This window comes from Triplophysa rosa, linkage group LG11 (genome assembly GCF_024868665.1).
Source record: "Triplophysa rosa linkage group LG11, Trosa_1v2, whole genome shotgun sequence".
In the NCBI taxonomy this organism is placed as follows: domain Eukaryota; kingdom Metazoa; phylum Chordata; class Actinopteri; order Cypriniformes; family Nemacheilidae; genus Triplophysa; species Triplophysa rosa.
This window is the reverse complement of record NC_079900.1, coordinates 20,775,537-20,788,081: the sequence shown is the minus strand read 5'-3', so window position 1 is coordinate 20,788,081 and position 12,545 is coordinate 20,775,537. Positions and strand designations below refer to the sequence as shown.

General features: G+C 43.2%; 1 protein-coding gene across 1 annotated transcript in view; it reads right to left on the bottom strand.

The window, feature by feature from the left end:
- The window catches only part of sdk2a (sidekick cell adhesion molecule 2a), a 145,868-nt gene that overhangs the window by 24,127 nt on the left and 109,196 nt on the right, over positions 1 to 12,545 (bottom strand). The window contains exons 16-25 of the mRNA XM_057346533.1: positions 9,081 to 9,221; positions 8,771 to 8,952; positions 8,250 to 8,365; positions 7,887 to 8,082; positions 2,689 to 2,787; positions 2,414 to 2,605; positions 1,540 to 1,661; positions 1,326 to 1,435; positions 1,094 to 1,244; positions 486 to 723 (exon numbers count right to left, since the gene is read on the bottom strand). Coding sequence (XP_057202516.1) covers positions 486 to 723; positions 1,094 to 1,244; positions 1,326 to 1,435; positions 1,540 to 1,661; positions 2,414 to 2,605; positions 2,689 to 2,787; positions 7,887 to 8,082; positions 8,250 to 8,365; positions 8,771 to 8,952; positions 9,081 to 9,221 — 1,547 coding nt within the window. The remainder of the gene's footprint in view (positions 1 to 485; positions 724 to 1,093; positions 1,245 to 1,325; positions 1,436 to 1,539; positions 1,662 to 2,413; positions 2,606 to 2,688; positions 2,788 to 7,886; positions 8,083 to 8,249; positions 8,366 to 8,770; positions 8,953 to 9,080; positions 9,222 to 12,545) is intronic.

Genomic DNA, 12,545 nt, shown 5'->3' with positions numbered 1-12,545 from the left:
CTTCGCTCATAGGAAAGAAAAATCTAAAATTGTTTCCCTTACACGGCATTAAGATGGACAGCAAACTTTTGCTTAAATCTCCTGCTTTTCTAATAAAAGTAATATCACACGTGTCTCCTAAAGGCTGAGATGTCTCCCAAAGTCGGTTATCAACAGTCAGATTTCAATCTAAAGAATATTTTCAATTAATTTCTTTTCTCTCCACATTGTCTCTTCACACAAGATTTACAGCTCCATACTTTCACCGTACGTCAACAATTTTCCCATTTGTGTCTATTTATATTTCTCTCGAGGCATTTTAGGTGATAAAGTTCATATTTGAAATGAAACATACAACAGCAAACTCTCCGAAGTCTCCTGAGCTCTTAAAGAACAACATTTCAAGTCAATTCCTCCAGGCAGCCATCATAACTAATTCAAAGATCAACATTGTTGTGAAAGCATTTTGAGAGCAAGGTCTTTGCTAAAATGAGGGATTTTCTCACCGGACTCTCTGGTTCTGCCATGAACTGGTTGACTCCAGGGTCCCGGGCCAATGCCGTTGAACGCCTGTACTTTGACCTCGTACTCCGTCCACTCCTCCAGATCCTCGATGGTAAACTCTCTTTCCAGCCTGTCAGGAATGATGTGGGACATGACGCCACTCTTTGATCCCAGTTGAGAATACTGTACCCTGTATCCAACCAGCTCTGGATTGCCATTGTATTCCCACTCGGGCAAAGGCTAGAACATAAACACATTTCCATCAGATTAACTCAACCTCATGTCATTCCAACCCTGTGTGATTTTCTTTCTTCTCCAGAACACAACGTTGGTAACCGAACACCACTGAACCCCATTGACTTCTATTGTATGGACACAAAACCACAGAGACATTTCTCAGAATTTCTTCTTTTGTGTTTCACAGAAGAAAGAAAATCCTACAGGTTTCAAATGACATAAGGATAAATGAAATGACATAAGAATAAATGAAGGATTGTTTCATTTTTATGTGAACTATACCTTTAATATCCAATTCCACAGACCACAGTAAGCATGCAAACATGTATTTACTCTTAAGTACATTCCTTAAATGTTCATTACGTATACGTACCACCCATCTGAGCCACAGACTGGTCTCACTGGCCGTACGGAGAGTGATGTTGGCCGGGGCGATATCGGGAGGCGCCTGCAGGGTCTGGATCTTTCTGGATGGCTGGCTCGGTGGACTGGTACCTACAATATTGACCTGCCTCATTCGGAACCTAAAATCAAACGCTACATTATGACACACATCCTACAGAGACTCTTTATGATCATATCCCATCATGTCACAGTGGGTGGACCTGTAGTAGGTGTAAGGGTTCAGTCCCTGAACTTCAAGTGATCGTGCATCAGGCTCATTGGCCAACTGATGGGCCGTAACCCACTCCTCATTTTCTCCAATAACACCGACCTAAAAGAGCCGAGAGAGTAGAAACATCAACGGCGGCTGATGAAAACCGACAGAGAATGTGATGCTTTGAAGGAAATACTCGACGTATCCAATTTCTGAAGTACCTGAGCCTCTACCAGCCAGCGTGAGATGGATGTTTTGCCGTCGTAGCCTGGTTTGAACTGCAGGGTAACCGAGCGAGGGCTGATGTTGGAAATGGCGATGTTGGTAGGAGGCCCGGGCATCTCTACAGGATCGGGAAGAAGTGACAGAGAGAAAAGTAGAAACAACACAGCAGGAAAAATGAAAGGCTTTGGAACGCTACTATTCACATTAACTCGCAACGCAAACTGCAAATGTGTTTCCTGTCGTATATGCGGTAAGTCACATCGTACTGCGGGATATAAAAAAGAGCTTCGCTTTCCCTCCATCTCTCTAAAATCTTGTTATTTTTTTCGCTGAAAAAATGCATTCGGAATCAAAGACACGCACACGTCGTCCTTATTTGCATGAGACACATTTCTGTCTGCCATCAGTTAATTTTTGCATGCAGAAGCAGAAGCTTGCAAATTAGCATCACGGGGAACAAAAAGTGAGACAAGATAGGTTTGATTTAAAAACAGTGCGATCCATCTAGCATACCGATCCTTCATTATCAGCACCTACAGAGGACAACTTCAAAGTATCTTTACGGAGTGTTCAGTCTCAGCTTGCGTCTGAGGGATGGCTGAAGATGATGAATATTAATGCGCAAACACATCATATTCAGCAAGCCTTCATTAGCTGCCATATCAAGTGTTAGGTTAATAAGGCCACGCTGTAAAATGTTAACATCCTGCGCTGCATCCGACCCTGTTGTGTCTTAAGATCCTCTTACAGTCATATTCACCCATTTGGCTGTTATTGATTAAATCTACTCGAAGATTAAATTTGATCAATTTATGTCTTCTCTGAGATTCGTACCCAGTACTACACAATCATAATACAGTATAAACTGACCTGGTGGCACACCGGACGAAATGGTAGATGACGACAGTTGACCTTGACCTTTAGAGGTCATGCCGGCCACCTGAATGGTGTAGGTAGTGAGCGCGGTCAGGCCCGTGACCCGGTACTCCTGCGTCAAGTTTGGTAAGTAGTGCGTGACCCGTGTGTTTGTCCTGTTGAATTCCTCCCAGGAAATGCGATATCCTGTGGGCACAAGACAGCCATGAGCGCACAGTCAAATTTCAAGGTCGGATGACGCTGCTGGGGGGATGGGGGGGTGAAGGTACCTGTGAGAATCCCGTTTTTTTCAGGTGGGTCTTTCCAGCTCACTTTCAGAGATGTGTCCAGGATTTCTGTGAAGCTCAGGTGACCTACAGGTCCTGGAGCTGAGGACATGGGCAACATTGGACAACATTGATATAAAACACAAGATTACCTTGAGAATGAAAAAACTGACTAAAGAAATTTCATTAGTGCCCTACTAACATACATTGGAGTAAATTGATAAAAATGGTCACATTTTTCACTCTACATTTAAATATTTTGACAATAATTCTGTGTTACGTTACTTTAAAGTGTTAGATCCAGTGATATTCTTGAGAGTGAGAGCTTTCATTTGATATAAGACTAATCTATGTTTTGTGAGTTTGTGTAATATTCATATGGTTTTGTAGGGGGGAGTGGTGGGTTTTAGGAAGATGAATTCAGACCTTATTATGTTCCTTTATGTAACAAAAAAGCTAAATTGATGGGACTGGTAAGAAAGCTGATTTTCTAAGATGTCAAGTACTATATATAGCTTTATATACCTTACTGATATGCTGAATTTGAGATAATTGTGCTAAATATAGATGGTTTCAAAGCAAAAACATAAACAAATGTTACTGCGCATGCGCGCCTTCATGGACTGCCTTTAACTTCCGGTACAAATTTGCAAATAATAGAGTGCCTGTGGATTATTTCTGATAACAAGCAAAAATAATAATAATAAAAGAGAAGAACCGTTAGGCCGTGTTTTTTTTGTAAAAAAAAGCTCACAGCGTTGTGGTTACTATAAACAGCAGACGGAGCATTTGTGCACGAAGGCAGCTCAGAGAGACAGGCTTCATAGGCAGCGTAACGGAATTCTATTTGAATTATAAACAGAGAGCGTCTTTGCAATAACAAATAATATATTTAAAAACTACAATACTCATTTCTCACTAGAAATGCCACCAAAAGTTATTGAAAGTGAAAATTAAACTTACTTATTTATACAAAACTATGCTCCAAAGTGCGTTTCGGCTGCAATTTTTTTTAGCTTGAAAGGGTTTTTCCTGGCTCAAAATGAGATGCCATCCTGATCTTGTACACACACGTAGGCCTACCGTACCTTTAAGTGGCTTAACCAAAGGGACTTTGACATATTAAAAGTTCTAATAAAATTAGATGAAAATGACAATTATTATGTTATATAAAACATTACTTTTATTCAACCAAACAGCCTTTTATTAAATAAAGCTTTTTTTAATCATTTTCAACTAACTTTTCAGCCCACAATAGCCAGCTGAATTAACCAAAGCTCATTCACATCTTGCATTCTCTGTGGTTCACTTTAAATGATTCAAGGATCTCTTATATTTGCTATTGACTGAAAAGTTCAATAATTTAAATGAATCGTTCAAATGAGTCATTCGTGTGTGAGTAGTTCTGAACGCAACTTGCGTTCATACTGGCGAACTCGCTGTGTACAGTATACGCTGATTCAACGATCAAACTGCACAGCTACAGACATTACAATGATGTACGTCATGTTAATTTAAGACATTTCAAGAAATGAAACATACTTTGATGCAAAACAAACAGCCTTGAAACACAACTAGCTCTTGTTCTGGAACGCTTTTTAGCACCTCAGTGTGCTGATAACAAAACAGCGCCTCCACTGTGGGGTAATGCCGCAACTGCAGTTACAAATGACACGTCTGTTAAATGCACGCAGCATTTCTTGTGAAGACACCCTACATAATTTTAAAGAGAGTCTGAGGTGGCACGACATTTGTCTGAGGCTGCCGCCTCCAATTTCTCTATGCAGGAAAAACGTCTCGGTTACGACTGTAAAAATGAACAGGACTTGTGCAAGGAGGCTCACTGGGGGGAAGGCGTACTTCCGCTTGTCCCGCGGCCAGCTGTGTGCTAAGGCATCCGTGCAGAGGGGTCCCTCGGTCAGGGAGTACCAAAGCGGGCAATGGGTGGAGTCCGGGACGCAACAGGTCCACCTGTGCCTGGCCGAACCGCTCCCATATGAGCCGGACTGTGCGGGACCGCTGGAGTCCGCCTGACAAATTTCAGACAGTTCAGCACCAACTGCACGCTCGTTGAGACGCGCTGACATACGGACAGAGTCTAGTTCCATACCGAGATAAGAGGAGCTCTGTGCTGGGGACAGCTTGCTCTTTTCTCGGTTGACCCGTAGGCCCAGACGGTCTGGGTGCCGGAGCACAAGGTCCCTGTGTGTACACAACATATCTCGCGAGTGTGCCAAGATAAGCCAGTCGTCGAGATAGTTCAGTATCCTCACGCCTTGCTCCCTGAGGGGCGCTAAGGCAGCCTCTACGAGTTTGGTAAAAACCCGAGGAGACAGGGTCAGACCGAAGGGCAGGACCTTGTACTGATACGCTCTTCCCTCGAACGCGAACCGCAGGAACGGTCGGTGTCGGGGGATGATGGAGACATGAAAGTATGCGTCCTTCAGGTCGATTGCCACGAACCAATCTTGGTGACGAACAGAGCCCAAGATGCGCTTCTGCGTCAGCATCCTGAACGGCATCTTGAATAGGTGCTTGTTCAGTTGGCGCAGATCCAGAATGGGAGCAGCCCCCCACCTTTTTTGGGCACTATGAAGTACGGGCTGTAAAACCCGGAAGACATCTCGGTTAGAAGGACGGTTTCGATCGCACCTTTCGCCAGAAGGGCTGCAACCTCATCCCGAAGCACGGGAGCGTTCTCCCCTCGAACCGAGGTGTGGAGAATGCCCCGAACCTTGGGCGGGCGCCTGTCGAACTGGATCGCATATCCGAGACGGATCGTCCTCTCTAGCCAGCGTGACGGGCTGGTATACTCTTGCCAAGTGACCAAGAACCGTGACAGCGGAACCAGAGGGACGATCTGCTTCACCGTGCCGTGGGAGGCTGGTCCGGTGACTGACAGAGTGGTCACCTCGCACAAGGCGGAAACCCCGGGGAGGTAGACGGCTCTGCTGACTTACCTGCCTGGTGTTACTGCCGGCCAACGCAACGTCAAGTGGAGATTGCGGAAGGCAGCGAGAAGTTGTGTCGCCCAGCGCACCGCCTTATCGAGAGTGCTGTGGGGAAGCCCGGAGAGAGAGTCTTTGTGAGCTCCGCATGCACCTCCAGGTCAGCCGGGCAAGCACGGCCGTCATCTCTGCGTCGCCTCGCCTTGGGCTCGACCGCCCGGGGGTGGGAGCTCCAAGGGGTCTCTGCATCCGATGCCAGGAGGTAGCTGTCCGACGTCATGACAGAAAGTTCGTCCCCATCCCGTTGTCGAGTCTGCCCGCTATGGGACGGTACACCGCCGCCCATCGCGGACAAGCTGGTGAGCGTGCCGGGGCACGGATGGTCCGCGAGCCAAAACTGGCGGAGTGACATCCATGGGAATCCCCATTCACCCCCGCCGCTCGCCGAAGCTGTCGACCTCGCCGAAGCGGCAGTCGAACTTGCTCGGGAAGCAGACAGGGTTGCGGCTACATTCCGAAGAACGTAGCCAACCGTTACCGCAACACCTTAATCGACGAGCCCTGTCACTGCATGCTGGACCCCCAACATGCAATACAGGTGTCGTGCCCGTCGGACTCGGGGATGAGTCTGTCATACCCAAGAACACAGCTGCGAGACATTCCCGAAGACAGCGCAGACTGTGAGAGGAAATTTGCTCTTTTAGAAATATCTGCGGCTTGCTGCCGAGATGCCCAGGGGAAGTCCGCTACCGAGAGGGAGAAATTCTCTGCTTCGCGTCGTAAATCCAGCAGTCTGGAAGAAATCTCGAAGAGATGGAGCGCTTGACATGTACGTCATGCAGGTTCCAAAGAACAAAGGATGGGTGAATGGCCGCCTCCCTTTTATACCCGTATGCACGGGCGGGGACTGGCTTGCGTGTTCCATTCGCCAAAGCCCATTGGCGTTTTAAATTCCTGTCGGAGATGATAGGTTCTCAAGATCAAACCCCAGTCTGTCTCTCAACATGGCTTGAGCCTTCTCGACCAATCACCTTCCTCGCATGTTGCTATAGAAACAACTGGTCTCTGTAATTGGTGTGAAAAAGGTGCATGACTTTTTTCAGAAAAGTTGAACTTTTTTCAACCTCAAAAGATGCTATGAGCTGCAGATAAAGACGCCGGCGCTGGTGTTTAAAAAAGCGCTCTTTTTTGAAAACACGGTTCACTCCATTGGATTATAATGTAAAACAGACGCTAGCAGCTTGAAAAAAGAAGTCAAGTGTGAAAACGGCCTTACTTGGCAAAACTTGCCTCTCCAATATTTTGAATTTAGACTGCGATACCAAGCTCAAATGTCAATGTCCCATACGGTTTATTAAAATGCATCAAAACTACAGGACCCATTCAACAAATAGTTTATTTAATCAAAGGAACATACATCAAAATTCAACAAATAATTTATTTAATAAAATTATTATACAATAAAATAACATTATGAATTGATATTAACATACTTAGATAAAATATCAATAGTTATATTATTAGACACTAGCCAGACTGGAACACAGACCAGAAGTAAATGGTAGTCCAGGCGCGGACGACTGGTGAAACGGTCTATATAAAATTATAGAATAATGTTAACATCAAATATTGTCGAAAATTAATATTGATCTCTTTCATCACCTCGTGCAGCAGTTAAGAAATTTGTACATATTTGGAACAATCTAAGGGTGAGTAAATGTTGACAGAATTTTCCTTTTTGTCTGAACTATCCCTTTAAGTACAACTTAAAAATTTAACACAGCAAACAAGTCACCCAGTCATGAATGATGCTGCATTAATGTGATCTCAATCTGATCTGTTTTTCACTGTCACACACAAATAATGTGTCATTTATAATAAATATTGACTAATCTAGCATTTACTTGAATTAATTACGGAATTAAAAAGATAGGATTTCAACCTGATAATAAGCTGTAGCTACTGATCTGTCACAACAGCCAAGCAGAAAATGTTACTGTGTTGACAGATCACAGCGTTAATTTTTTTTACCATATTCTGCATATCACAGACTTATTAAATGAAGAAGCCACTTTGTCTTTCCTGGTGTTGAATGCTATTAGCTATGTACAGGACCTATTTTCTGTCAGGATATGGTAGTAACATCGATGTATTATATAAGAAATCAAATGTTGCTCTGAGAATGTCACTGATACATTTGCGTAGCATTTCATTGATGGCCTGATGCAGATTACACATTAAAAGAACACTCACTGTCTTCATGAGTGCGTATGCGCTGTGGGGTACTGCGAGGTCCGTCTCCCGGCGTGGTGAAGCACAGCACACAGGTGAAGTACTCCGTGAACTTTTTCAGCCCGATGATGTAACCCACATGAACGCTGTCTTGAAAATTGGGTCTCACCGTAACCAAGGTAACATCTTCCTCGTGGCCTGGTTCCCATGCCAACAGCTAAAGGGGAAAAACAGACAGATGTGACCACTATCGCTTAGCACAAGCCAATGTGAATCCTGCTGCTGTCTCAGCGTGACATATATTGGAAGTAATGAAACAATTTTTATTAAAGTAGCGCTGCAGTCCTGTGCTTGACCACTAGAGGGCAGTAGACAGGCATTCACCTTGTATCCCTGGTTGATGCCGTTAATGAACTGTGGACTTGGGGCGCTCCATGTGAAACGGACTGTTGTGGAGTTGACAGCCTCTGCCTGAACATTCCCTGGTGGGACCGTGGGCACTTGAAAAGAAATTTGATCAGAGTGAGATGCTGAGGGAAATCAAAGAGGGGGCGAAGAGATTGAAAAGAAAACACTGAGGACCCCTGCTGAAAAGACCAGCTCAGACCAGCATGGGTTTCCACGCTAGTTTAGGCTGGTCTAGTTCAAGGACTTCTTGCCGGTAAAACAACCAGGTGGAGACCAGCATCTCATGATAAGGACTAAAATGTTAAACCAGTCAGAAGATATTTTGAGAAATGTCTCAGTGGTTTTATGTCCATACAATGGAAATCAATGGGGTTCAAACATTTTTCAAAATCTCTTCTTTTGTGTTCTGCAAGTAAGTCATGCAGGTTTGGAATGACACGAGGATGATTTTTGGATGAACTATCCCTTTAAATCTGTTAATGTAGGAATATTCTTACCACCCTGCAGGGTCCATTCTGTGACTTTAGGGCTGTAGACGCCCTGGCCTGCCCCATTGTACGCCGCCACCTCAATCTCATAGTTGGTCCAAATGATGAGGTCCTCCAGCAGTAGATTGGTTTGGTCCGGGTTGGTGATATTCTTCATCTGACAGTCCACTGGCAATCCAGACAGGCAGTACCTGAGAAACATAGTTGTAACTCTATCATGACTTTCAAGAGGCAGGCATTCCTGCTGAGTGGACACAGGTCAGGTCTACAAGATTATTTGAGTTGAACTCGATTGTGTGGAGTCGCAGGGTCCTCTCACCTGATTATGTAGCCTTGTAGGGGCCCGTTTTGATGGCTCTCGGGAGGCGGCTGCCATTGGATCATAATGGACTGGTTGGTTCGGCCACTGGCTATCACCGTCTGAGGAGGGGCGCTGGGGGGCTCCTCGGGTAATGATACTCTAAAATAAGAAAACAAAGAAAGAGCAAAATAAGATTAACAGCGGACAGAAACAGACATGCTGAAAAAACATTTTAAGTGAGGTGCTGCCAAAGACTGCTTTAATCCCAGCAAAAATAAGAATGGAAAACCAGCTAAAACCAGCAATCTAGTCTAGGCTGATTTAAAGGGATAGTTTACCCAACAGTGAAAATTCTGTCATCATTTACTCCCCCTTTTGTCATTTCAAACCTACAGAACACAAAATAAGATATTTTGAAGAATGTTGGTAACCAAACCATGGCTGTACCCTTTGACTTGAATTAATTTTGTGTCCGTACAATAGAAGTGAAGGGTGCCAATGTTGTTTGGTTCCCAACATTTTTTAAATATCTTCTTTTGTGTTCTGCAGAAGAAAGAAAATCATACAGGTTTGAAAGATGATGAGTAAACGATGACAGAATTTTCATCCCTTTAAGCTGTTTTTTCAATTCATTCCTCCATATATGTGTCACCATCTAATAAAGAGTAAAACTGTAATAGAAAGTGAGAGAGTGAATCTCATTGGCTGTAAATATTGAATGTCCTAATCACTGTTAGATTAATATTCCGTCCGCTCCGACTGCACGGATGCGTGCACGCACGTGTCATTTGTAATGCATGGGTTGGCAGTGAGTAACGATTAAAACCCTGATTCTCCATCTCACTCTTAAGCTATCTGAATGCTGGCCGCATTACAAGCGGCGGCCCTCGAGGTGCGTGCTCGCTCTCAGCTTGCAGATGATCAAAGACGCCACAGCGAAAATTGACTAATGCCACAATGTAAAAAAATCCAGTAAGACTCTTTTAAAATTGATTTCATTTGACATCTTGATATCTCGCAGTTCCACGGGTGAGATAAAGTGCAGCGTTTTGGGATCAAAGAAAACGGCACGGATCCTTGAGGGCCGCAGCGTTCCATGTGCTGTTATGTCACTCGCCCTCTGCAGGTTCCCCTGTCTGAAGACAATCGGAGGGTATCTCTTTTGATCTGCACCAACGGAAGTTGCAGAAGTCAGCGCGAGTGATTAGTTGAGAGAATAAATGGAGTGTTTCTTGAGCTCAGAGTCTGTGGGAATTAATGGATGGCACTTTCTCGCATGCAGTAATGAATGTGCTAAATTGGGTGTCAAATTATGAGCTCAATGAGAAGTGAATGCACTTAAACCAGACTTTAAATCGCAATGAGGGAGGACAAGGTGTAACTATCAGAAGCTACTTGGAGAGATTTGGATTTTATTTGGAGGTAAATAAATGAAAATTTTGACTTCATAATAAAAAATGTATATGTTAAAAAATAATTATTAAAGACTAGCAAAACATTTTTTTTCTTTTGTAATCATCAACTTAATACACGCAGTTGTTATGACAACAGTATCTGCATGTTTTGTCACATATTTGTGTGGGTGACAACATATCAATTTAATCAATATTAATTTAAATGCATTTATACATAAATTTCTCTATATATCAATCTGTTGAATTTATCAACTTAACTATTGTTTTTAGACCCACAACATTATTATTTTTACATTCAATTTTTAGGTTCATATTCAGATTTTTAGGTTAGCTGCAATCCATTAAATATTTTGATTGAAATTAAGGAGCGAATCATTTTTAACCAGGAGCGAATTTCATTATTTGCGTAAGTAAATTAAACCCGAAGTCGATGAAGACGTGAATAGAGCAAATATTCGCCTCATTCACTGTCTTTCGCGCAAGTTGAAAAATTTAAACTTGAGCTAGATATTCACACAAAGAGCTTATTGACAGTTATGGTTTGAGACGTCTGGATGAGTGAAGACACTCCTCGTTGCACGAGTGACGCGAAAAAAAATCCTGCGAGTAATCTAAAGCGAGAAACGTGATGCTCTGCTTTTGGTGTGTCCACAGTATTAGTCACGTCATCTTCAAAATGAGCAGGAAATTCGCATGGTGCATTTACATTGCTTACACATTGACGCAAGCCACTCAGCGAAGAGCTTAATGACACGTCCGGCTTGACACATCGCGATGCGCGAAAACACTCTTCATTGCGTAGCGCTTTTATTCGCATTGCATGTAGTCACACGAAAAGCAAGTAATTCCACTAGTAATTTAGAGCGAGGAACATGATGCGAATATTCGCTTCACTTTTGTTGTGTACACACAATCCCTGTGTCCAAAATCGCCTACTTCCATACTATATAGTAGGCAAAAATAAATGCGAGTCATGAATAGTATGTCCGAAACCTGCACAAAAGAGTAGGCGAGAAATACCCGGATGGTCTACTGCTTCCGCCGAGATTTGTGAGTGTGGATCGGATGGACACTTCTCTATCCCATGATGCCACGGGAGCAGAGCAATGGTCAAATTTAAAAAGTTAATCAAATAAGAAAGCGGAAAACTTCAAAACTGGTGTCCGATTTTAAATGTAAGTACAGATTAATGAATTTCTCGTGAAAAACATATTTTTGTACCGATGCCTAGGTACAGGTTAATGTTAATACGTCATAGGTCAAAGAGCATACGGGTCACATGACACTAAAACATGGCGGATGCAGTACGTCCGGAATCTATAGGGAGTCGCAGAGATGACGTGTTTTTGTAGGCTAACCTGGAAGTTAGCGCCGCGTCGGTTCCCTCGACTAAAAGCCTATGCATTTTTCCCATAGACTTTTGGAAGATCTGTGATTAACAAAGGTTTATGATGTTGACACGTTTTGTCTATCAAGATAAACTTTACAAATGAACACCACATTTGTTACTTTTGAAGCCATAATACAATCGGCAGAAGTAAAAAGCGAACACGGTGCTATAAAAAGACTACACTTAAGGTCGCTTGATATCAACTTCACCACCACCAAGCCTTCGACAACTCTTTCAAACTTTATTAAAATGTGTTCCCAGTTAAGTAATTACTCTGTGAATGAATCCGCAACTACGTTTTTAGAGATTTGTGCATGTTGCATTATTTGTGAGCTTTATATGTGCGATGACGTCTAACGTCCCCTTCAAAGGAAGAAGTCACTTTTAGCAACTTGTTAGCAACCGCTGTTTTTAAGACACAATAAGGCTATAAAAAATCACAAGCGGGTTATAATTGGTGTGTTTTATGTCATAGAATAAAACGTGAAAATATTTAGAGGTTTTGTTTACCACAGACCTTATTTTAGGCGATTTACCCAAAACCTATTAAAAAAACCCATAGACTTTGGGGTGATGGAACCGGAAGTCCTAAAATGCTAACTCGCTTCCCGGGTTTGCATACAAAAATAAGTCATCTCTGCGGCTCCCTATTCATACTACCCCCACCACACATACTAT